The sequence below is a fragment of the Haliotis rubra genome, unplaced genomic scaffold, assembly GCF_003918875.1.
Source record: "Haliotis rubra isolate DU_JTF1 unplaced genomic scaffold, ASM391887v1 Scf652, whole genome shotgun sequence".
NCBI lineage: Eukaryota > Metazoa > Mollusca > Gastropoda > Lepetellida > Haliotidae > Haliotis > Haliotis rubra.
Window position 1 is genome coordinate 524,433 of NW_025767360.1, and position 26,700 is coordinate 551,132.

At 39.4% G+C, this 26,700-nt stretch overlaps 2 protein-coding genes and 1 long non-coding RNA gene across 4 annotated transcripts in view; 2 read left to right on the top strand and 1 right to left on the bottom strand.

Moving 5' to 3' along the window:
- Positions 1–6,929, top strand: part of LOC124257222 (adhesive plaque matrix protein 2-like) — a 136,972-nt gene extending 130,043 nt beyond the window's left edge. The window contains exons 1-3 of one of the 2 annotated variants that reach the window (XR_006893205.1): positions 3,098–3,189; positions 5,984–6,100; positions 6,775–6,929. Coding sequence is in view for 1 of the 2 variants with exons in the window: in XM_046691242.1 (XP_046547198.1) it covers positions 6,775–6,845 (71 nt within the window). In the remaining variant the exon portion in view is untranslated. Of the gene's footprint in view, positions 1–3,097; positions 3,190–5,983; positions 6,101–6,774 lie in introns of those variants that run through there. The other variant, XM_046691242.1, reaches the window with a different exon arrangement.
- Positions 6,930–11,959: 5,030 nt separating this feature from the next.
- The window catches only part of LOC124257217, a 62,979-nt gene continuing 48,238 nt past the window's right edge, over positions 11,960–26,700 (bottom strand). The window contains exon 12 of the mRNA XM_046691232.1: positions 11,960–13,059. Coding sequence (XP_046547188.1) covers positions 13,024–13,059 — 36 coding nt within the window. The 3' untranslated portion in view covers positions 11,960–13,023. The remainder of the gene's footprint in view (positions 13,060–26,700) is intronic.
- On the top strand, positions 14,419–15,101 carry LOC124257226. Its single transcript, XR_006893209.1, has 3 exons — positions 14,419–14,664; positions 14,727–14,850; positions 14,912–15,101. It is a non-coding gene; the product is annotated as an uncharacterized LOC124257226 (long non-coding RNA).

Here is a 26,700-nt window from a genome sequence, read left to right on the forward strand (position 1 = left end):
TTTGATCCACAACCTTCCTAACGTTCTCAAAAATTCTTAGTGTAGAAATATTGAGGAAGATTCTAGTAATGGTTAAGTACCAAAATGGTGTCTGATGCAATGTCCATGTTCTTATTGTGAACAATTGACTTGCACTTGCGTGTGTTTGTGACTGCCGTAATCGATTGTGTAGGATACTCAAACGTTTTTGCGAACACCAGGTATGATCGTTATCTAATATTGGCACGTGATTAGAGCCGGAATCGTACACTGTTTCTTTCTGCAATAATAGAGACTGGTTGTCCTCTTCTTTGGTGTACTATAATTATGGAATACTTTCGTAGATTAAATATGTGTTATCCAACCCGAATAGAATAAGTCGAAGTTTAAACGTCATAGTGTTTATAGATATTAAAGAGTTTTAATAAAAACTTGTTGACGAGTTACATGTAACAATCTTGAATACCCCTCACCACTGATATCCGTGATTCAAGCACTGAAAAAGAGCTTCCGGTTACTTGTTCTAATCAATGTTTATGTGTATACTGTTGTCTGACTGTACCTTTAACACTTAAATAGCGGGAGAGTGAGATCACTCATAAGAAAGGTTATTATCATATACACATCAGTCTTCTGTTTCAACCGAATTGACAATATTATTAATCGATAAACATTTCCAAAAATATAAAGTAACAACTGAGAAAAGGTACATGTAAAAACACCAGTAGTTAGAATTGAATGTGTTCTAAATCGCTGAAGGATTTGTCAAATATTCGCTAGAGAGTTTAACGTTGAGACAAAGAAACTGTTTCTAATTCCATAGGAAAGGTGTGAATTCTGTATAACTATTTAACGATATGTACGCCAAACTGTTAATTATGAGTATTTATCAACTTTTTAGCATATTTTAAACAGCATTTTCTCAGGTACGACAAGGCGCTACTGCATCATCAAACCACCAAGATGGCCTTTGTATTCGTTGTGACGTATAATGGTGTGTTTGCCTTCACTCTAATCACTTCTTCTGTGGTAGGAATGTTTTACCTATCTCTCAGTTGCAATACCAAGGATGCTTAAACAATTTGTTTTTGTTGATTCCATTCTCCCCCAAATCAAATCTGTAATAATAAACTTTCGGATCCTACCTGGATCCTACAACTGCACTTGCAAGCCTGGCTATGCTAGAGATGGAAAGACTTGCACACGTAAAAATAGACGAGACTAACACGTGTTTTCTCCGATTTGATATCAACATCTACATATTGTTTTGGATAATCACAAGAATATTTGAGTGCAGTCTTATTAATATTGGAATAACTGCAATATAATGTCACATGTGATATGTGACATTAGTTGTAGAATTAGTAGCAACTGCAGTAATAGTAGTAGCAGCGGAAATATTGACTGTAGCAGTAGTAATAGTAATAGTGGTAGTTATAGCAGAGTTATAAATTAGTGAGTGAGTGAGTTTAGCTTTACGCCGCTTTTAGCAATATTCCAGCAATATCACGGCTGGGGGACACCAGAAATGGGCTTCACACATTGTACCCATGTGGGGAATCGAACCCGGGCCTTCGGCGTGACGAGCGAACGCTTAACCACTAGGCTACCCCACCGACCAAGTTATAGCAGAAGAAGTATCACCTTAGTAGTAATAGCAGAAGTAACAGTAGTAATGATAGAAGCAACAGTGGTAGTAATAGCAGCAGTAGAAGTATTGGCAGCAGTAGTAATAGCAGCAGCAATAGCAATGGTAGCAGTAATAATGGTTGCAACAGGCGTAGTGGTGGCGGAGGTGGTGGTGGTAGTGGAAAGGCTGTAGAGTTACTAATGTGTCGTAGTATCTCTTAATGAGGTATGGAAAGGAATGATCAAAATATGTCTGATAAATATAATGTCAGTTTTTGTATCATCCATAAACATACCGAACCTCATGTTACATATATACATGTATATGTTTTCACTGTTTCGAATTTCGGATTTAATTTCAGTCCAACAGTATGACATACAATTCTATCTAACGTGTTTCCTCAGGGAATGTGTTTTAAGGATGCACTCATTAATATTGCACTCACTTCGATCTGATATCAACTTTCAAGTTTATGTCCTCTTGATTCAAATTCACCCACTTATATGTGAAAATATCAGGTTGATTATGCGTCATGTTTAGATTACATTCTACCATTTCTTGCTTATTATTGCATCCATGCACACTAGTATTGTTTCGGGAGTGTATTAGATGAACGCTCTTTAAAATATCTTATTTTCTTTCGAAGTATTCATGAACATTAACGATGGCGAGTGCGAGAGAGATATCTACATGTTCCATAGTTTTACTCCAGTGTAATTGAATCAGTGTGTGTGTAAATGTTCTATTATACAAGTTTTCATTACATCAAACTACATTTGTTTCGACGTATTCTCTACAACAGACAAATGAATGTAAAACCTTCCATGCTCCCTGTGATGAACACGCTGACTGTACAAATACTGGATCCTACAGCTGCACATGCAAGCCTGGCTATGCTGGAGATGGAAAGACATTTACATGTTTTACTTGTACAGTTGTACAATCAACACTGTTATAGCAGAGATTCCTTATGGATGTGGAAAAGGTTTAGTCGCTTCTATTTTCAGATATTGTTTGATGACAGTGTACAGTCTACCATCAATGTTTCAGGAAACAAAACTACAAAAGTCATATATGTGTACACTGATACGAACGAAAGAGAATGGGTCGAAACTTTTGTATGAATCCCAAACATAAATGTTTGGATAGAAGTATCGAAGATCCTTCAGTTCGTACATTTACTGAAACATGTTGCAAGATAATATCAGTATCAATACAGGGGGTAAATAAGATCTGGCTGACCCGTCGGTAAGACCTTGGTCGTCATTAACAACGAGTGAGTGAAGATAGCGTTTCAAGTGCAGTGGCTTTGTATTGTACTTACAGTGCATGTCGACCATCGTCTCTGCATGATGTGATGCACTTTCGTGAATGAGTGAATGGAGTTAGAGCTGACGGAGGTTGCTATGTGTCATAATACATTTGTAATTATGAATTTTCTACACTAGATATCGATGAATGTATACTCACTGGTGTCGGCAAACATGACTGTCATGAACACGCTAACTGTACAAATACACCTGGATCCTACACCTGTACATGCAAGTCTGGCTATGCTGGAGATGGAACGACTTGCACAGGTAAAAATAGATGAGACTAACACATGTTTTCTCCGATTTGATGTCAACATCTACATATTGTTTTGGATAATCAAAAGAATATTTGAGTGCAGTTACTCTTATTATTGGTATACTTGCAATAAAATTTCACATGCGTTGTGTGACATTAGTTGTATAATTAGTAGCAACTGCAGTTATAAGCAGAAATATTGACTGAAGCAGTAATAATAGTAATAGTGGTAGTAATAGAATAGTGAGTGAGAGAGTGGGTTTAGCTTTACGCCGCTTTTAGCAATATTCCAGCAAAATCACGGCTGGGGGACACCAGAAATGGGCTTCACACATTGTACCCATGTGGGGAATCGAACCAGGGCCTTCGGCGTGACGAGCGAACGCTTTACCGCTTGCTACCCCACCGCCCCAATTATAGCAGAAGAAGTTTTACCTGAGTAGTAATAACAGCAGTAACATCGTAATGGTAGTAGCAGTAGTAATGATAGAAGCAGCGGTGGCAGTATAAGTAGTAGTAGCAGAAGTAATGCTAGCAGTTGTAGTAATAGCAGTAGAAGTATTGGCAGCAGCAGTAATAGCAGCAGCAATAATGGTTGCACCAGGCGTAGTGGTAGCGGAGATGGTGGTGGTGGTGGAAAAGCTATAGAGTTACTAATGTGTCGTGGTATCTCTTAATGAGGTTCGTCATATGAGCGAAATATTCTGAAGTACGACGTAAAACCCAATTTCACCTCATTTTCTTAATGAGGTATGGAAAGGAATGATCAAAATATGTCCAATAAATATGATGTCAGCTTTTGTATCATCCATAAACATACCGAACCTCATGTTACATATATACATGTATATGTTTTCACTGTTTCGAATTTCGGATTTAGTTTCAGCTCAACAGTGTGACATAACATTCAATCTACCGTGTTTCCTCATTTTCCAGAGGGAGTGTGTTCTAAGGATGCACTCACTAATATTGCACTCACTTCGATCTGATATCAACTTTCAAGTTTATGTCCTCTTGATTCAAATTCACCCACTTATATGTGAAAATATCAGGTTGATTATGCGTCATGTTTAAATTACATTCTACCATTTCTTGCTTATTATTGCATCCATGCACACTAGTATTGTTTCGGGAGTGTATTAAATGAACGCTCTTTAAAGTATCTTATTTTCTTTCGAAGTATTCATGAACATTAACGATGGCGAGTGCGAGAGAGATATCTACATGTTCCATAGGATTTCTCCGGAGAGAGTGAATCCGTGTGTGTGTAAATGTTCTATTATGCAAATTTTCATTACATCAAACTACATATGTGTCGACGCATTTTCTACAACAGGGACAAATGAATGTAAAACCTTCCATGCTCCCTGTGATGAACACGCTGACTGTACAAATACTGGATCCTACAACTGCACATGCAAGCCTGGCTATGCTGGGGATGGAAAGACATTTACATGTTTTACTTGTACAGTTGTACAATCAACACTGTTATAGCAGAGATTCCTTATGGATGTGGAAAGTGTTTAGTCGCTTCTATTTTCAGATATTGTTTGATGACAGTGTACAGTCTACCATCAATGTTTCAGGAAACAAAACTACAAAAGTCATATGTGTACACTGATACGAACGAAAGAGAATGGGTCGAAACTTTTGTATGAATCCCAAACATAAATGTTTGGATAGAAGTATCGAAGATCCTTCAGTTTGTACATTTACTGAAACATGTTGCAAGATAATATCAGTATCAATACAGGGGGTAAATAAGATCTGGCTGACCCGTCGGTAAGACCTTGGTGGTCATTAACAACGAGTGAGTGAAGAAAGCGTTTCAAGTGCAGTGGCTTTGTATTGTACTTACAGTGCATGTCGACCATCGTCTCTGCATGATGTGATGCACTTTCGTGAATGAGTGAATGGAGTTAGAGCTGACGGAGGTTGCTATGTGTCTAATACATTTGTAATTATGAATATTCTACACTAGATATCGATGAATGCACAGTCAAGGGTACCGGCAAACATGACTGTCATGAACACGCTAACTGTACAAATACACCTGGATCCTACAACTGCACATGCAAGTCTGGCTATGCTGGAGATGGAAAGAAATGCACAGGTAAAATAGATGAGACGTGTTTACTCCGATTTGATGTCAACATCTACATATTGTTTTGGATAATCACAAGAATATTTGAGTGCAGTTACTCTTATTATTGGTATACTTGCAATAAAATTTCACATGTGTTGTATGACATTAGTTGTCAAATTAGTAGCAACTGCAGTTATTAGCAGAAATATTGACTGAAGCAGTAATAGAAAAAGTGGTAGTAATAGCAGACGAAGTATTACCTGGGTAGTAATAGCAGCAGCAGTAGCAGCAGTCGTAATGGTAGTAGCAGTAGTAATGATAGAAGCAGCGGTGGCAGTATAAGTAGTAGTAGCAGAAGCAATGCTAGCAGTGGTAGTAATAGCAGTAGAAGTATTGGCAGTAGTAGTAATAGCAGCAGCAATAGCAACGATAGCAGCAATAATGGTTGCAACAGTCGTAGTGGTAGCGGAGGTGATGGTGGTAGTCGAGAGCTATAGAATAACAAATGTGTCGTGGTATTTCTTAATGAGGTATGGAAAGGAATGATCAAAATATGTCCGATGAATATAATGTCAGTTTTTTTGTATCATCAACAAACATACCGAACCTCATGTTACATATATACATGTATATGTTTTCACTGTTTCGAATTTCGGATTTAATTTTCAGTTCAACAGTATGACATAACATTCAATCTAACGTGTTTCCTCATTTTCCAGAGGGAGTGTGTTCTACTGATGGGAAAGAATGCCTCAATGGGGGAAAATGTGAAGCAAGCAAGCCTCCCACCACGTGTACTTGTGCAAGCGGTTACAAAGGAGCCACCTGTCAAAATGGTGGGAAAACATTTGTGACGAGCATTAAATCTATGAAATCTTCAAACAACGTGCTAGAACTCATGCTTAAAAGTTAATTGATCAGGATTTGACCTACAACCTACCTAACGTTTTCAAAACAATCTTAGGGTAGAAATATTGAGGAAGATTCTAGCAATGCTTCAGAGCTTGTTCTAATCAATGCTTATGTGTATAGTGTTGAATGGCTGTACCTTTAACTCTTGAATAGCGGGACAGTGAGAAGATTATTCATAATAAAGGTTATTATTATGCACACACAATTCCTCTGTTTTGATAGATAAATATTTCCAAAAATATAAAGTAACAATTGAGAAATGTTAAATGTAGAAACACAAGTAGTTGTTGAGTTCTTCGTTCACCTGAACGTAATGTCATGCTTTGTTTTTGTTATGGAAAGAAAACATTTCATTTTTAAATTCTGAAAGAAGGCTACAGGCACCTGTTTATAGCTGGCTTTATGTATATTTTAAATGTTTGATAAGACCTTTAAGTTTTGCAAAGGAAACAACTTCCACAATCATTTGAACTTGTTCTCCTTGAACTTGGGAAGATGAAAGTTGAAAGTTGTTACCGATGGTAGATACAGATATATTTCACGTAAATATACATCTGTTCCATACATGAACTATAATGGGTTCACTTCTCTGTTTCAGCTGGGGGTACGGTGACAATTTCAGCATACCTGCTCTCTCTGACTGTTGTCACGTTCTTTGTCATCCAGTAAACGACCATTCCACGCTGACCACCATACCCTGCTTGAAATTGCGTTCTTGTTTGACATGGGGAATTCTGCTATGTTTACAGCAAATCAAATTATACTAAATTGTAAATCTCTAAAATGATTTGATTTGATACAAGTAATTTGTTTTGTTATTTGGTTGTTTTTGTATACCATTGTTGACTTAAATCCATTTTGTTAGAATCAATATATGTATTAGTTTGCAGTGTTCGCCTTTGTGTGTGCTATTACAGTAGAGCGATACCGTTTGACTCGTGTTATAATATAACGTTTTGTAAATGGTCAAATCCCCTCTTGTTAGCATAAGGAACATGCTGCGTTTATCATTGATTGATTAGTTGTGTTTAAGAGACTAAAGGTTACAGTACTATCAGTCAGTATGCTATACAGGAGTTTTTGCGCGGATTGTTTTTCTGATGACATTAAACAACTATCCCAATAAACAATTTGAAAGATCCATTAACATTTCTCGAAACATATATCGGGCCTGTCAGCAAGTGATTCTGATCCTAGTCTGCTTCATGACAATGTTATTACCTCACTGTAGCTAAGAAGACTAAATTCTCCCCTGGTTACCTTTCGGCCATTGATGACATGTTACTGATGACGTGGACCTGTCCCCAAGTGACCACTGACACAGAGTAAATGTCATCTACTTCTTATCTATAGTGACACTCATAATCACATGAAAGTCTGCGGATGTATAGTAATGTGTGTTTGCAATATTGGTAAATCTTCCGAATAAACATTACCTGCACGTATCTCACTGTCGTTGAGTTCATTTCTGGGCGGTTGTATTTAGGCCGTTGCCTGTTAGAAGTACGTCTAACATCAACGTACGCGTCGCACAAGAAAAGGCTAGGGACGATGATACAAATGTGTGCATCTTATTCCACCACACAGATTTCACACCAGGATCAGACAAACAAGTTACTGACCTTGGCGGAAATTACGCCTACAGTCTTTTTCAGTCTTTTGGACAGGTATTTCTCCCTATGAAACTTTATGCATGGTTCTAAATATGAACGTCACATTCGCCTCATTTTATTTCAAGTCCAATGCTTTGTTTTATATGCACTATGTACTCGCACGCAAACAAGCTTTAAATATTCATCCCTACCCAATAAATGCACGATGTAAAATGTACTATTGCAACGAAATCAACATGTCAAATGTCCGACTTGAGGAAGGACAGAGAAAAAGCTCTCAGTGTAATGGACAATGGGTACACACATCTAAATCCGTTCAAGTTCAAAGAAACGCCACATAAATATTGTGATTAAACACACCCTGCTCCAAGACAAGCAACAACTTTCCGGCGCACAGAAAAAGTCGTTCCAACTGTTAATGTAGCAGCAGTACACATATGTGTAAAACGTACGAACTGATATTAGTATCGCCTTCGTATTTAAACATAAATCGACAATATTTGTTTACCGACTAAAGCAGGACAGTATAAGTTACAAGCATCATTCATTGCATGTTACCGACATCCAGACTTTGAGTTACCGACATCCCCGCGCTATTTAAAAAATGCTTATTCTTCAACACATAGACATTAATAAGCAAATCCAGTGCATTCAGTGTATTCACACCATCAAAGTTTATCAGTGTGCTAAATAATGTTGATTGTATATAATTGGAAGACTGCTAATTCGAGGAGATTAATCACCAAGCGATCTTACCTGCCGCCATGTTGGGATGCTGGTAATCAGCATCACCTTAGGTACAGTGATAATAAGAACCATTATGTTCATCTCACACATGACAAGTGAAAATCGCATTCCTGTATTGGCGTCTACAGCCTTCCATCTCGCAGTCCCCAAACCGCAGTATTTCCCCTTCCGCAAAATATTTTTATCAATGCAAAGCTATAGCTAAAGCAAGCCTAGATTTTCTTAATCTCTGATCTCAATGGGGCTCCTTTTCAGGTTCTTGCTGACGTCTTGTTATTCTGGGTGGTGAGATGTGAGCAGCGCAAAGATTAACATTTCGAGATGAAAGAGCGAGTGAGTGAGTATGGTTATACGCCGCTTTTAGCAATATTCCAGCAATATCACGGCGGGGGGCACCAGAAATGGGCTTCACACATTGTACCTATGTGGGGAATCAAACCCTGGTCTCCGACGTGACAAACGAACGCTTTAACCAGTAGACTTTCGTTGAATGAAGACACATTGGGTCACAAAGTGAGATCGATTTACCCGTCAGCCCGTTATAAGATTGTCCGTTATATCCATGAATTGAACATGATTAAATATCCAGCACACGTCAGGCACAGAACAAAGTTAGTTAAATCTGTCTGTTCGTTAGAAGCGTGTTCGTCATAAACATAATTTACTGTATTACTGTTATTGGATACCTTTGAATGTTATTTTACATACAAACGTAATTTGAGACCGTGCGGCCTATAGTACTCATTTCTCCCAGCCACCAACAAGCCGGTATTCTTTCATAACCTGTGTACGATTAACGCCAAAACTGTTTGCATTACAATTCAGTAATATTAGGACTTATAGAAGTGCAAGAAAGATCACATTTCTCAAATCAGATAATACCATGTGCACATCACAGCTCACCCACACGAAATAAATGAACGCCAGTATGACAAAAAATAATCTCCCCATATGCTGCAGATCTCATACCTGGGAACAACATGTGTAATCTGAATGTTGTACTGACTCACATTATGAAAGCCGACATAATGAAGAGATACATTGTGTTTGGGTCTTTGATTTCGTGAATGTAATAAACAGTCATCAACCCCTGATAGCGGGATACTGACTCACATTATGAAAGCCTACATAATGAAGAGATACATTGTGTTTGGGTCTTTGATTTCGTGAATGTAATAAACAGTCATCAACCCCTGATACCGGGATACTGACTCACATTATGAAAGCCGACATAATGAAGAGATACATTGTGTTTGGGTCTTTGATTTCGTGAATGTTATAAACAGTCATCAACTGAAGTGCGTAAATATATTTGATTCATTGACATGTATGTGTAAAACCATATACGACCAATTTCTCATTCAGAATCATAAAGATCTCTTTATAACTGATCATGTTGATGATTCATTTGTATATCTCTCAAGTACCTCATGATTGTGTTTATAACAGTGTTATTCACAAATTGACTTCACTCAGATTGATAAGTGTAAGACCTTTCCATCAAAGAAGTTACTGTATGGCCAGCCTCTGCTGCACTGAACTAATAGTAACAATAATACTTACAGTCCAGGTAACGTCTCCCCCGACACCTGCAGGTATCACACAACCATGTAGCGACATGTCTTGCTCAAACACTCAATACATGCAAGTCTATTTTCTGTCAATCAATAACTCTAATGTTCTTGTTTGTCACAAATGTACACATACCCCAGTATCTAAATACTACAGTTCAACCCTTATCCTCCGCGTGCGCGTCACTGTTCAGGATTGCCACACACCAATACAATGTTGTCAGTGCGTATGAGTGCATTGCTACAGACACTTTAAACTTCACATGGAAGAAAGCACGCCTGGGGATATGCAATGATATCACAATGTAACCAACCACACACACACACACGCGCTCGCGCACGCGCACGCACTAAGGTAGTACGATCCTCGTTTTAGGTTACTGTAGAGTAGGGTCCACGTGCAATGTTTCAGGTTTTTTGGAGAATATGCTCCACGTGCAATGTTTCAGGTTTTTGGAGAGTATGATACACGTACAATGTTTAAGGTATCCAGAGAGTATGATCTACGTCCAAGAATTCAGGTGTTCGGAGAGTATGAGCCACGTGCAATGTTTCAGGTGTTCGCCGAGTATGATCCACGTGCAATTTTCGGGTTTTCGGAGAATATGAGCCTCGTGCAATATTTCCGGTGTTTGGAGTGTGTGATGCACGTGTTATGTTTCTGGTTTCGGAGAGTATGATCCACGTGCACTGTTTCGGGGTGTTTGAAGAGTCTGAACCAAGTGCAATGTTTCAGGTTTTCGGAGAGTATGATCCACGAGCATTGTTTCAAGTGTTCGGGGAGCATGATCCACGTGCGATGTTTCAGGTGTTTGCAGAGTATGATCTACGTGCATTGTTTAAAGCATTCGGAGAGTATGATCCACGTGCGATGTTTCAGATGTTTGGAGACTATGATCCACGTGCAGTGTTTCGGGTTTCGGAGACTATGATCCACGTGCAGTGTTTCGGGTTTCGGAAAGTATGAGCCACGTGCAGTGTTTCGGAGAGTATGATCCACGTGAAGTGTTTCGGGTTTTTAGAGAGTGAGAACCGCGTGCAATTTGTGGGTTTTCGGAGAATATGATCCGCGTGCAATGTTTTGGGTGTTTAGACAGTATGGTATTCCAGAACCGGCCAGGTGAGCTACAAAAAGGCACAACAAATATGGGTGAATCCGCATTATCAGTGGTTAGAGTTGCGAAGGGAGCTAGCCCAAGATACAGACTGGAGGTATGCTGATTAGTTTCGCATCCAGAAACGCATGACGCTGAGAAAACGATAAACTGCGTCCTCCATTAGTCACATAATCACTAAAACTATATAATCTAGCGAGTCATCTCCATCTATATGAATAGCAGCATGTTCCTTTACGATTGTTAGACGTGTTTGTCAGTATTACTGATTATGGATCACTTACTAGCTGGTTGTTAGAGGGTGTCGGATGTAACCCACATTCTAGTCGAATATTATTGAATCCAAGAGCATCATCAGATGTTGAAGTAACCAATATTTGCGACAGGAAAGGTGGGCAATTTCATTATCCTTTAAAAAGCATATAAAGCGTTTTCTACATACGATATCAGCAACTAAACTGTAGATATTAAAGTGAAACAGAAATGTGGGCCCACATCTTTTTCTCTGTAGATACTTTTGTGAGTTGGCCCACATTTTTAAAATATGAGTAAAACTACAAATCTTGAATTTAAAAACATATGCTGACAGTGGTTATGCAAAAGAACGGAAAACGGCCTCACCAACAAACATGTAGGCATCAAAGTAATTTCTAAAATTAGACTGAGGAAATAGACTCTTCCTACTTTCAAGAATTACAAATGAATAAAAATTAAAGTGATATAAAAAAACACGAACACGTGAGTAAAGATTTTATTCATTCATAACTTAAAGAAGCAGCATTTTATTTTACCCAAACATGTTTAAGGCTCAGAGCAGCTGTCACTAGGCAGTTGACATCAGTAGCAGTTATATAAATCACCTTTTGTGTTTCTTGTTTTTAGTGAAATCAATTACTTATCGTCAGTGATCAAAAATGCAGTTTTATCGAAATTCTGTTTCATCTAATTTGAAAACAACAATGAGTCAACCGTGTGTCATGATTATTACTATAATTGAGTATGAATATATTGATGGGAAGTTCATCATATATAACATTGAAGCTGACAAGACTCTTCATGCAAGTTAAATTACCGCAATATTCTCGAAACCCTTCAGCAACACATATGTCCTTTCTTACGCAAAATGATCAACAATGTGTACAGTCATGCATGGTGCAAATACAGTCAAACACCATTGTGTCGAAGATTGCTTCGAGTTATCCGAGCTTCGACAAAACCGCAAAATGATAACTAAAACATTAAACAAGCAGGGGCAAAGCTTGTATTTTGAGACAGGCACATTAAAGATCTACACACTGGCGATTGACTGTACACCTGTAAATGTTTCGAGTTATACGAAGTTCGATACAGCCGTAAATTATGACTAAAGAAGGATTAAGCAGAGATCAAACTTTAACTTCAAGACAACCGGAAATTCGACTGATTAAAGATCTACACATTGTTTTTTGAGGGGATTTCAAAAGACTGGTATACAACATACATTCAGACTGTAATGCTTTGTTGAACTTTCAGTTCAGGCGAGCTACAGTGTCTTGTCCCACAGTGTCTTGTCCTATCGAAAACATACTGCCCGGGCTAACTTGAAACGGAAAGCGATTTTTTGTTTTTAAAATAAGTATAATTATACTCTTAAAGAACATAACGTTGTATGTATCTCGTCAATCTGCAATGGGTTCTTCAAGCTATATTCATACCAAATATGACAGAAACAAAACAATGCGCCATACTGTTTAATACTGCGAGTTGATATTAAAAACGGCATTTGACTTCGTGGTGGGTCTTGATGAAACACTATGTTCAACTACAGGCTCTCTGGGTCGCAGATGTATACTTTGAACTGAAACATAAAAGCAAGATGCACTACTTGGCGTGTGGTCATGTGCATAGAGTTCAGGTCACAAATCAGTTAAAATTAAGCAACGTTGAGCTCGGACAGTCCTTGAATAGGTGACTGTGTTTTGCAGCTTGACTCAAGAGAGAGTTTCTAGGACTTGTGTCCTGCCCCACAACGAAGCACATGTGAATCATGTGATCCCACCTTAGGCAAGCGAGTTTGTTCAAAACTGCCTCTGTTCACCCAGTAGAAAGTGGGTACCCGGTGGGACAAGTCATGTGACTAATAACCTTCTAGCGCCTAACAGGCAGCTTGGCTATCCGGGGTAATAATGTGTTAGCGCTTTGAGCATGTACAATTTGTGGAAAAGGCGCGTTATAGATGGCCATTATTATTATTATTTAATATTCGTCCTCGTTTGTTTGGTTCATCAGATAGTGTCACTTTGTATTTTCTCCCATAACACACGGTCGATCTAAGTGATCTGTTGAGAAGCGTTAATTCTAATACGTCAGCTCACGCCAATAACATCTATTTATGTTTCGGCTAAGCAAATAAAAGCTAAATATCATATATTAAATCTTACACCTGAAGAGATCATTACAAATGTATAATTAGGAACAGGTAAACGGCATACTTCTTCCAAGACGCCGTGGAAGAAGTCCAGGCCATGACCGTACCCGACCTGCAGTGCACACTGGCTTTTCCCGATGTTACCTGCAAAATATTCAAGAAATTATTAATGGCCGACACCTATATTTTTCTATGTAATCGATGTTTTTCACGAACAAACAGATAGACGGTTCCTATTGATCCTAGACCTAACTGACAACGGCTAGATTAAGAATGGGCACTTCACGGAAAGAATTACCTTATTGAGATGTTTACTTTTGTACAAAACAAAAGTAATGCTTCAAATGAGTATCTTTTCACATGTGAGCGCCTATTATGTTGTATATTTCTCGGTGAGTTAATAATACCACGAGGGTACTGCACAATGTTCAATTGTCAGGATCGCTTTATGGCTGTAATATTGCGGTTACGATGTACAATTTTAACTCACTTACTCAGTTGTCAGGAATGTGAATATCAATAAACATATTGTAAACACCACAACAGTTAACAATGGTGATCAGGGGTCCCATGTTTACATCCCGATCACATGTTAGTAGCAAGAGGTTCAACGATGTGCTTCATACTATGTTAGAGAGTATTTTGATAAAGGGATTATTCTGAAGACGATCCACTCCAAATGTTCGTACCATCAAATGTCCTCTGTAATCTGCGGTTATTGACTTCAACCTTCATCAGTCCATCCTTGACGATCAGCTTCACCTCATTCAAGGACGTGGTGGCCTGAAACGTACCCCTCACAAAGGATAAGGATAATGGCAAGGGTGACTAAGACATGAAAAACACCCAGCTACCAAGACGACGGCTTCAGTATGAAAACACAATTCGAAACGGATAATATCAATTCGTAACTACCCATTGGCTATATCGATGGTCCATTTTGTTTACGGGGTTCACAGTGACTAACGACTTTCAATGAGATATATAGGCATGTGATGGCAGGAGTAGCCACTCATCTACATTCCAGCTTCTCAGGTGACATTGGCTATGCACCAAATGTTGCAGTAAGGCCAGGAAAATAGAAGTGCGCTTCACAGGTGACATTGGACATGCACCAAATGTTGCAGTAAGGCCAGGAAACTAGAAGTGTGCTTCACAGGTGACATTGGACATGCACCAAATGTTGCAGTAAGGCCAGGAAACTAGAAGTGTGCTTCACAGGTGACATTGGACATGCACCAATGTTGCAGTAAGGCCAGGAAACTAGAAGTGTGCTTCACAGGTGACCCTTGACAAATCGAATTCGGACTGAGACGCCATGGGAAACTTTAACCCCAGCCCCGCCTAGGTACCCCCATCCCCACCTAGGTACCCCCATCCCTCACAACTACCCAAGATAGGCTAGCAACGTCCACAAACAAATGCGTAGGATGCCAGGCTAAAGACCTTGGCCAAATAATCACAACATTAGGGCAGGGTGCAGGTATCGTTCCTTCATGAACACGATATGATGGAGTGTATGATAAATGTTTTTAATACCCACTGTGTACGATACATTTAAAGCATGCGTAACGTTGTTGCTATTGACAACACGAAACTGCACGGTTGACCGCTGAGTGGTGATGTAGATGCTGCCGCCATGCCCGCAGTCATCGTTGGTGACGATAGCCTGAGCTCTGCTTGTAGCCTGAGTGCGTTTGAACGAAAATGAGATGATCAGGGTCTTCCCGAAATGCATGTTGGAGAACCGGAGGATCCGGAGTTGGGTGTTGTTGCTGAAGACGCCATGGACACTGTGGGTAGTTACAACGCCAGTGTTTTGTACATAGTGGTGGTTAGTCGAATGGTCGTTCACGTCACTGTTGAAAGGAAGATAAACCTCCGACTGGCAGACTAAAATGAAATAGACGTTCATTTCGTTTTGTTTTGTATCCACATCAGACAAAACTGCCATAACTTGATGCATGTGTATCATCTTTCGTAAATATAATTACAGTTGTGAGGATATCACGTTAAAGGCATAATGTCACACCACAAAAATAACTATGCATTTCTCTCAATAATACTAACTATCAGCCCTCAGTGAAGCTACCATATAATTTATTTCAAAAAGTACGTATTTATATTACAATATTAGATTTTAAAGTTCGAATGAATTAATGCAACGTTGCATTAAATCGAATCTCGTTCCCTGTATCGGCTGAACATTATTTCAAGCGAAGTTATGTCCCTTGGAGCTCTCTTTACGAATATCCTACGCACAACTTGTGACTGAAAACAGTTCGGCAAATATCGACAACAACGTGTGCGACAGTTTTCGATGTGAGGAGCAATTGTTTACATTCCATGGCAAGTATTTTTTGTTTGGAAGCTGTTAGCCTCGAGGTTTCAATTATCGATATTCAGGCAAGTCGTAAGGGACAATACGTCTTAAATTGCACCAACAGGAAGCTATGTTGAGTGCATATATCCCAATATATATATATATATATATATATATATAATATAGGCCAAAGTTTTGTCGAAAATGTGTGAAATTGTGCCTTTGAATAAATTATGTATTTACTGTAAGAATTGCAGCACCATGTTTGTCTATGTGTAGGAAAGTAGCAAATGACCCCAATGAGAAGCGATGCAGACATACCTGGGGACGCGGCATTCTGACCGGTGATGCAGCTACAACTGGTCGTAGAGTACACAGTTCCTGGAGCACAGAATCTGGTGATCCAGTTTCCATGTATCAGTTCCTGATACTGAGCTGTATTTCCTGGCTTTGCCTTCTTGGAGCCGTCGCACAACGACGAGGGAAGGGATGTCAGCGGAGCAGCTGTTGATGGTGCTGCAGTCGAAGGAACAAATGTTTCCTCTGTGATGGAAAGAAATACTTCTTTGGTTTGCGAAACAAAAAGCCTTTGGACATGTCATATATTATGGCCCACGCAATTCCTTACTTTGAACCATATACCCCAGTGTTGTGTCACGTGAAAAATTGACTTGCTATTTGTGACGGTGTTTGGTTGGCATTTTAGAAGATGCTATTTGATGAACATAGAGACTTTTCTGGGTTTCATCTTCATTTTATTGTTTAGTACAACGTCTCAGGGCTTGTTCTGGCCCCGCCATCAGGTAGAACTAAAGTACGATTACTGTACTTCCCAGGTCCTAAACTTTAACCCATGGTAATGTCGAATGAACAACTCATAAGAAATCATATGATATATAATATTACTAATGTTCTTGTATTTGGTACGTATGATCCGAACAGACACTGAGGTACTTGAAGAAACATATTGAGTCGGCGTACCTTGTTATACTATGGGGTGGTGGGGTAACCTAGTGGTTACAAGTTCGCTTGTCACGACGAAGACACGGGTTCGATTCCTCACATGGGTACAATGTGTGAAGCCCATTTCTGGTGTCCCCAACCGTGATATTTCTGGAATATTGCTAAAAGCGGCGTAAAACCAAACTCACTTACTCACTGTTATACTAAGATGACATTGGCCGGCCAATCACACACCAGATGCTGTTGGTTCCAGTACAGTCCAGGACTACATTGCATTCTATGGAAAATAGCAGTTTTGCCGGGTCTGGGTTCTTGGCACTGTATGAACCGGGCACAGTCGCTGGGGTCAGGGATGTATCCAATACCGTTGACATACCAGCAACCACTGCATGGATCTAAAACAATACAAATAATGTCTTTACTTCTGTTGGGATGAACAACAGTGCGCCAGGTACTGATCGGAAGGCCCCCACCCACAGCCACCTCTTGGACGCAAAGTGATGGTATCACATTAACCTGTAATTCACAAACAATTTTGCCTCCATAACAGAATGAGTCTGTAAAAAATCTGACATAAGTGACATTTTAGTCTATGCATGTATGTCTATGCCTCCAAGTTGGGAATAGACTAAGATTTTTCCATTGCATCCTTCTGTGTTGCAGGTTTCTGCGTATGTGACTGTGGAGGAGCCTACATAGTCAGCACCGCCGTCTCTTGGAGCAGGACTGGTGCAGGTTCTAGTACTTGTGACAGTTCTAGATCCACCTCCACAAGATGCTGAACACTGGCTTGAGGTAATGATCCAGTTTGACCAGCCCCTATCAACTAGAACTAATCGATGATAAGCGAACTAGACATGATCAAACTTGTGTAATCTGTTAGCTGTTGAGGAACACCATGATGAATGCAGCTGAAACTGTCAAAGAAAGATGCATATTTATGTTCATTACTTTGTTTTGTGTAAAATATAATGAAGTTTGGGACATATTTTTGAGTGGCAGAAACTATGAAATTGTACAATGGTGGACGGCGGTGTGATATATTTAGACTTGTGTATACTGAGACAGAGTTCTGGAAGGTATTACACGCACAACAGCCCTATGGGCCTTTCCTTTATAGTGACTCAGGCAGTTGGAGAATGTTCTGAAGTCTTCTTTCTTTGGGGTATAAGGCGAGCCAACCCTTGCCTATCATCTCACATTATATCTCAACTTACAAGATCACAATTGTGTGGAGATTATACTGACCCTTGACACTCAGCCTGGGCCTATTTTGGAAAATTCACCATTGTTGCAATGAGGTGAATATTACCATCTTATAAAATCATTTCCTTTTTCGGTATCATACTGCCTCTGAATGTGTACTGAGATTTCTCTTTTGTACTGTTTCTGTAATACCTTTGTAGCGATTTGTATTATGTTGTGGTGTGTTATTTTACACGTACTACAAGTACATATTGTCTGTCATATAGACATATGCTAGTGTACCTGGAATATTGTTTCTCAAAGACTACCATCTACGGCGTTAACACTTTAGCATATGACGAAACGTACCTAGACATCGATTGGTGTTGCAGATCTCTGTGTATCGATCTGTACGTGATCCTACACAGTTCTCTCCACCGTTGCTAGGAGAAGGGTTGGTGCAGGTTCTGCTCCTGGAGATGGTTCTGGAGCCTCCTCCACAAGATGCTGAACACACTCCCTCAGTAACCGCCCATTCAGTCCAGTTTCCGTCAACTTTGTGTAAAAAGAACAGCTAAGTCAGAATGTATATGTGCATGTAATTATTTGTACCTGTATATAATGTGTATGTATCTCTAACAAACGCCTTTTCTACGTTTTTCCATCTATGGGTGATATCTTTGGGGGTTTTTTATTTTTCAGTATTAACTTTCCAAGTTTTATACTGCCAACAGCAACTGTTTTAGATATACGACTATGCCATACCTGGGCAGCCATTGGTGTTGCAAACCTCTGTGTATTGATCTGAAGGTGATCCTACACAGTCCCGTCCGCCGTTTCTGGGTGCTGGGTTGGTGCTGGTCCTGGTTCTGTTGATGGTTCTAGAGCCTCCTCCACAGGATACAGAACACACACCGGTAGTGTCCGTCCACTCGGTCCAGTTTCCGTCAACTGTTGTCATAAGAACAGAAGATACAGATATCAAGGTAGCATAAACACAAATATGTTCAAATCCATATATACATTTAGAAAAAGATGTTTGGCATTTTAATCCACTAGTCCAGATTGATCACTCTATGTTTATATCCCAAAGAGTACAAAAGTTAAAGGATTAATTTAGTTTTGCTCAATATCAGATTGACATGGTTCAACTCAAAACATCAACGCCAAAGACTATCAATCTCGATTCTTTGCTGAAACTGGTGACATTTATATGAGTGAATCGATGAAATACAGAAATGTCCTGAAGACTGACTCTAATAACTGATAGAGGGAAGGATATTTCAAAATCAGTACGTAAAGAATTAGTTCTAATAACCGATATACAAGATATGACATATGTAAAGGCAGGCAAAAGATTAAAGGTGGATATGAAGGCGAACCTAAATTTAGATTGACACAAAAGTTCATCATCTTTGGTTTAATTTAGATATACAAAATGTTTGATGAATGTTTGGCTTCGATTTTCATGTTAATTGCTACGATAACTTGCTTACTTATAGAGCGGCACCTATTTGAGAATTTATAAAGAAGTGTCAACTTTAGTACCGTGAGATTACCGGTTCTAACTAAAGATGTGTGGCTATAAGGACATTTTTGAGACATCGTGTTTCATCTTCTCGAGAGGGCAGACAATTGCCATGTCTCATGACCGTAACATAGATATTGGAACATTTTGCATTACGTTTATTGAAAATATATACAAAACAATGTCATACTGGTCACTTCAAACATGGACAGTATCCTCTTATGTTTTATTCTCTCTCCTATGTTTTATTACCTCCCTTTATGTTTTATTCCCACTTCCATTTTTCATAATGTCCCTAGTGTTTTATTATCTCCCCTTCGTTCTATTCACTCCCTTTTGTTTTATTTCTTTTATTTATGTGTCTAAACTCCCGATCCAGTAAATCGCGCCTCACGACAGCATGGGTTGTTCAAGACCAATTCTAACCCGGATCTTCACGGGTTCCAGGCAACAGGACAGCGGCATGTAAATAATCAATATTTAAAAAAAACAAACTTCAACGACATTTAGAAGTGGTCGGGAGAGAATTTCATCAGATGATGACGGAGTAGATATATACGCTTAAGTGTAATAAATACATTTACATATATCTACTTTACATTGTATTCCCTCCCTTATGTTTTATTCCCTCCCTTATGTTTTATTCTCTCCCTTATGTTTCATCCCTCCCTTATGTTTTATTCCCTCCCTTATGTTTTATTCTCTCTCTTGTTTCATTCCTCCCTTACGTTTTATTGATTTCCTTATGTTTTATTCCCTCCCTTATGTTTTATTCTCTCCCTTATGTTTCATTCCTCCCTTATGTTTTATTCCCTCCCTTATGTTTTATTCTCTCTCTTATGTTTCATTCTTCTCTTATGTTTTATTTATTCCCCTTATGTTTTATTCCCTTCCTTACGTTTTATTCTCTTTCTTATGTTTCATTCCTCCCTTATGTTTTATTTATTTCCCTTGTTTTATTCCCTCCCTTATGTTTTATTCTCTCTTATGTTTCATTCCTCCCTTATGTTTTATTCCCTCCCTTATGTTTTATTCTCTCTCTTATCATTCATTCCTTTATTCCCTCTCTTATGTTTCATTCCCCCCTTACGTTTTATTTATTTCCCTTATGTTTCATTCTCTCCCTTATGTTTTATTCTCTCCCTTATGTTTCATTCCTCCCTTTTGTTTTATTCCCTCCCTTATGTTTTATTCCCTCCCTTATGTTTCATTCCTCCCTTACGTTTTACTCTCTCTCTTATGTTTCATTCCTCCCTTACGTTTTATTTATTCCCCTTATGTTTTATTCCCTCCCTTACGTTTTATTTTCTTTCTTATGTTTCATTCCTCCCTTATGCTTTAGTCCCTGCCTTATGTTTCATTCCTCCCTTACGTTTTATTTTCCCTCTTATGTTTCATTCCTCCCTTACGTTTTACTTATTTCCCTTATGTTTCATTCCTCCCTTATGTTTTATTCTCTCTCTTATGTTTCATTCCTCCCTTATGTTTTATTCCCTGCCTTATGTTTTATTCTCTCCCTTATGTTTTATTCTCTCTCTTATGTTTCACTCCTCCCTTACGTTTTATTTATTTCCCTTATGTTTTATTCCTCCCTTTTATTTATTTCCCTTATGTTTCATTCCTCCCTTATGTTTTATTCCCTGCCTTATGTTTTATTATACCCCATATGTTTCATTCCTCCCTTATGTTTTATTCCCTCCCTTACGTTTTATTTATTTCCCTTATGTTTTATTATCTCCACTATGTTTGTCTCTACCTTTGCAGACCTTCTGTACCAGACTGAGGGTAATATTGTTGAGTTCACTAAAAGCGCTGATATTCTTGACATTGGCGTTAGATGAGGCAATGTCTCTCAGTTCTGATATTCTGATACTTGAACCGATTTCAATTGCAAACATCTCAATGCCGATCGCCTTAGCAGCTGTAGCTTCCTGAGCAGTTCTCTCGGGATAACGTGACCGTCCGTCGGTGATGACGATGCCTACTTTGGGAACGCCAGGACGACTCTCATTCCTCATAATCTCGGTCATTTTGGCGATTCCAAGGTGCGTGCTTGTCCCTTCCTGGGGTTGTTCAAACTGGTTTATCTGGATCTGCAGCTGGGACCGGTTGGTGCTGAGGTGTGCTACGTCAGATACAGACGAACTGTACACCACGGCACCAAACATTTGACCTTCCTCTCCAAGGTTCAGCCAGTTTGTCAACTGAATAAGGGAATCCTTCAGAAGGATAAATTCGTCATCTAAGATGCTGTCAGAGCCATCTACAACGGCTACGACATCCAACAGGTGCGCGCAGTCTGAAACAGAAGTATGTGTTCAAAAGGGTTTCCAAACATTAGTTCAATTTTCATTTAAAACGTTTTATAAGTTTTAAGTGGCCAAATCGACATTGTTTATTCTGAAAAGCACCTGATTCGAAAATCGACTTCTGCAATATTTCTTAGCTGGCTTAACGCCACGTAAAGTAAACCTCCTCTTATGACGGTATTATGTTTGTAATCAAGTCTGGACCAGACAACACCGTGCAAATTATTATATTGAAATTGATGAGGTGATGTACTGAATATATATCTCAATCTTACTCTGGCCAGACACTGCATGAACACCGAGAGCGAGGACAATCACCGCGAACCAGTTCACTCTGTCCACATTCATGATGAGACTGAAAACAAAACGTGTTTGCGTCCGTGAGTCGAATGACGTATCCAGTGATGTTTCTCTAAATTCATAGTATGTCTGATGAATGTGAGACGAAAACAATCCATATCGTACAAGTGTACATAAACCTTCGAGGATCAGTGTAGTAAGACCACCGTAATCTTGTTGAATGTGGGCTGAAAACAATTTAAAAGCAATTTTTTCAATTAGTCATACACAAGCCAGTGACTCTACAGTTATTAGAAATTGATAGAACAACTCGGGATTTTCAAGAAGCCGAACGTTATAAATCTGTGCCATATGCAAATTGTATGTATTTCTGTATGAGACTGCTGTTCGGCTGAGTGACTGAGCTTTTTCGTCACATTGGCAACATTTCAGCCATGTCCTGACGACAGAAACAGACAACGTTTTCAAATGCTAAATTATTATTGAACACAGTATAGAATTGGGCTATCGATCGCCATCAACCACAATTAAGCCAACATACTGGCGACCATTATTAATGCTTGTATAGAGCCCGAAAGTAGGTTACGGCACTTCGCGAAACCTTAGTACTTCTGGTGACAAACGACGTTTCATACCTTTTCAAATGGTCGCATGATTGTCAGTTGACAATAAGGAACCGATAATCCTTGCAGGAATAACAAATTCCCGATCTAACCATCCCCAAATTAGTCAACTATTACGACTGTCAACAGCTGTGACAGCCAGGCAAAGTTGTACACTTGATCCGGTCTAGTAGAGTATTTGGGGGTTGCGCAATTCGGAACCAGAACTGGTTCTCCGATATACGCTTGTCACCGGAAATCTGGAATCGGAAGTAAGCTGGGCCCCGTCCCGCATATCGCAAGTTCGCGCGCGCAAAGGGAGCCAGGAACCAGCTTAGTACCGGAAGTAGCGCCTAGCGAGATTTACAGGCCCTATATAGTGAAACACTGGAGTAGGTGAGCAAGTGACACAATCTAGATACACAAGTTTGTGTTAACACCTACCTTCCTATTGAGAAGAGTCTGTAGTGCCCGCAGTTGTAGTTATTCAACGAAGCTGGCTGTCAACGAATATGGTTATACTTTCTTGAAACCTGTCATCGAAGGACAGTAAAACAACTATATTATGACAAAATATACTACACTAGCTTCAGATCATTTTAAAATATCAAATTATTATACCATAACACAATATAGAATGGATTTGTCCCCCTATACCACATGCGTTGACACCTACATGTTGAAGATTTTGTTGTACCCGAAACTGCAGTTATTTGACGAAGATGGCTGTTAACGAATATAGTTATACTTTCTTGAAACTCGTCATCGAAGGACAGTATAACTATATTATGACAAAATATACTACACTAGCTTGAGATCATTTTAGAAAATAAACTTTTTATGCAACACAATGTAGAATGTGTTAACACCTACCTACTGAGAAGAGTCTGTCGTGCCCGAAGTTGCAGTTGTTTGACGAAGTTGCCTGCTACCTGTCTCTTGGTAAGTGTGGTGTTGCATCAAAATGTCACGTTATATATCACAACCACTCAGTGTCACTCCCTCCCTACATGGGCGTGTACCCCGTGGTATCGCCTCCCAAATCCGGGTATCAATCTACTGAAACGCACCTGACACCCTCGGTAGCGTCATGATATAGATCAAATAACCCACTCAAAATCTCTAGGAAATTGTGGGACAAGGTAACTCGTACTAAAACAGCGTTAGTCAAGGCGTTTGTTTGTTTCCTTGGCGTCGGTTACTGACAAAGCGAGTTGAAAACTGACAAAAACTATCTACTTCTCAAGATCCAGCTCTCCCGTCATATGTAATAACCCATTAGGTCCAGCCTTTTATTGTATAATGGAACAAGCTCTTTTCACTACGATTTCAAAGAGCATCATACGACTTTTGTTTAGAAGTTGTTCGATCACGTTTACAACACTTAAGGCCTTAATAAAGTTTTCAAAACGTTTAATGGTAGACATGTGGAGGACACTTGAAAATTTGCCGTACCTGTGACAAACAATATCACCGATGCAATGCCCCTTTCTGTCTTTGCATGTGTTTGTGACGGTTGCACCGTGTGGCAGGATAGGGTCACCTTTCGAGAGCAACTGCTGATGATTCATAAACACTTGCAGTTCAGATTCCTGCAATCTAGTGAGTGCTTTTAGCAGAGATTTCTTATGGATATGGAAAGGGTGTCGCTTTATTATACTCGTATTGTGTATCCCAAGAATATTTGAAGCGTTGGGAGAATTTACAGAAACGTCACAAAATTCGCCATTCGACTACCTGACTCAAAGGGGCGATGGGGTAGCCTAGCGGTCAAAGCGTTCGCTCGTCACGCCGAAGATTCTCCACATTGTAACAATGTGTGAGGCCTATCTGTGGTGTCCCCCACCTTTATATTGCTAGAGACCCATGAAGATCCGGGGTAGAATAGGTCTTCAAAAAGCAAAAAGCAAGCTTACCCCTGCATCATGTAAATAACATGTACTGCATTTGTTATTTGTTTGTTTTTATTTCTTGTTTGTTTGTTTTTCTGTGTGTTTTGTTTGTGTGCATGGTTGTTGTTGTTTTTATTTGTTTTATGTTGCTGTTGTTGGTTTTGTTGTTTTAGTTGTTTTTTATTTATGTTATGTTTTCTGTTTGTTAGTTTTTTGTTTGTATTTTGGCTTGTTTTTTGCTTACTTGATGGGTTTGTTTTGTTTTTTGTTGTTTTGTTTGCTTATTTTTGGCTCTTTTTTTTGTTTGGTTGTTTGTTTTTGTTTTGTTTTTTTGTTTTTGTTTTGTTTTTGTTTGTTTGTTTGTTTGTTATTTTTTTTTGCTGGGGGGGCAACAAACTTTTTTTTAAATTAATTTCCAGAGGTGTCCATTCTTTCTTCCGTCAGTTTACGTTTTATTGTAAACGGTGATAATGTCATCAAGTCAAAACAAATCGGTCAGTTGATTTCGAAATCATGATGTCCTTTGGTGAACTATTACACAGACCTGTTTCATGATACAGTCAGCTGGGTCACACATTGTCACGAAGGGTCACACATTGTCACGAAGGGTCACACATTGTCACGAAGGGTCACGGAATGACAGCTGCGGGATAAAATGTATAGATGTAATTGAGTGTGTTGAGACGTGTGTTTGTACAAAGATACTGTTATATGACTGTTATGTATATATTAGCTTATTGAAAGGTTTGTTTTGTTTTTTGATTTGGTTGTTGTTTAACGCCGCACTCATCAACATTACAGCTATTTAGCGTCGGTCTGTAAATAATCTACTCTGGCTCAGACAATGCAGTGATCAACATCATGAGCATCGATCTACACAATTGGGATACGATGACGTGTGTCAACCAAGTAGCGACTCTGATCCGTTAGTCGCCTCCTACGATAAGGATGGGTTGCTGAAGACCAATTCTGAAGGGTCACGGAATCACAACGGGATTTAATGTACACATGTAATTGAATGTGTGAAGACGTGTGTTTGGACAAAGTTTCAGCTATATGTCAACATATCAGCTCAATGAAAGGACATACGACAGAAATGCAGATGTTACGACTTTGATGACATTCTCGAAAATAAGTCCTGGTGTACCTTGAAATATACTCTTCAAAAAAGAAACTTCACATGCTGTTTTAGAGTTTACTATAAACTATAACTGACATCATTGGCCAGTTACACTGAAACACCTCTTTACAAAGTTCCAAAACATGATTATCCAGAAAGTGTTCGGTAAAACCACAGAGGGCTATCAAAGCCAATTGGTCAGAGTAAAGTGTCAGTATTTGGTGTGACCACCATGAGCATCGATAACAGCTTGGCAGCGGTGACCCATAGAAGAAAGGAGATGCCGAATGCTGTCTTGAGGAATGTTTTGATACACTTGCTGAAGTGCTGTGTGCAGTTCTTGTAGTGTCTGAGGTGGCGGATTACGCTGGCGCAAGCGGCGATCAAGAGTACCCCATGGATGTTCAATGGGGGACAAATCCGGTGATCGAGAAGGCCAACGTAAAACTCAACATTGTTTTGCTGGAAGAAGACATGTCAAACATGTGCGAGCATTGTCATGCTCCAAAGATCACGTTGATGTAGGGAACGACGTGACATTGAACTTGTCTTCTGGCAAAAAGTCTGGTTTTCCATAGCCAATTGCGCACTGTCTGGTCGGAGATTCGGAGCAGTCAAGGGATTTGGATTGTTGTGGATGATGCGGCCGTGGTGTTTCAACGAAAATGTCTCAACCGGATGTAGCCATCCTGGGCGGGGGTGGTAACTCCAGGTCGACCTGACCTGGGTCTGTCATTAACACTCCTAGCATTGTTGTATCAGGTCCATAGGTTTGAGATGGTCTGTCCGGACACGCTGTAGTGCCTTGCCATATCATGCTGCGATGTCCGTCCTTGTAAACGGCCGATG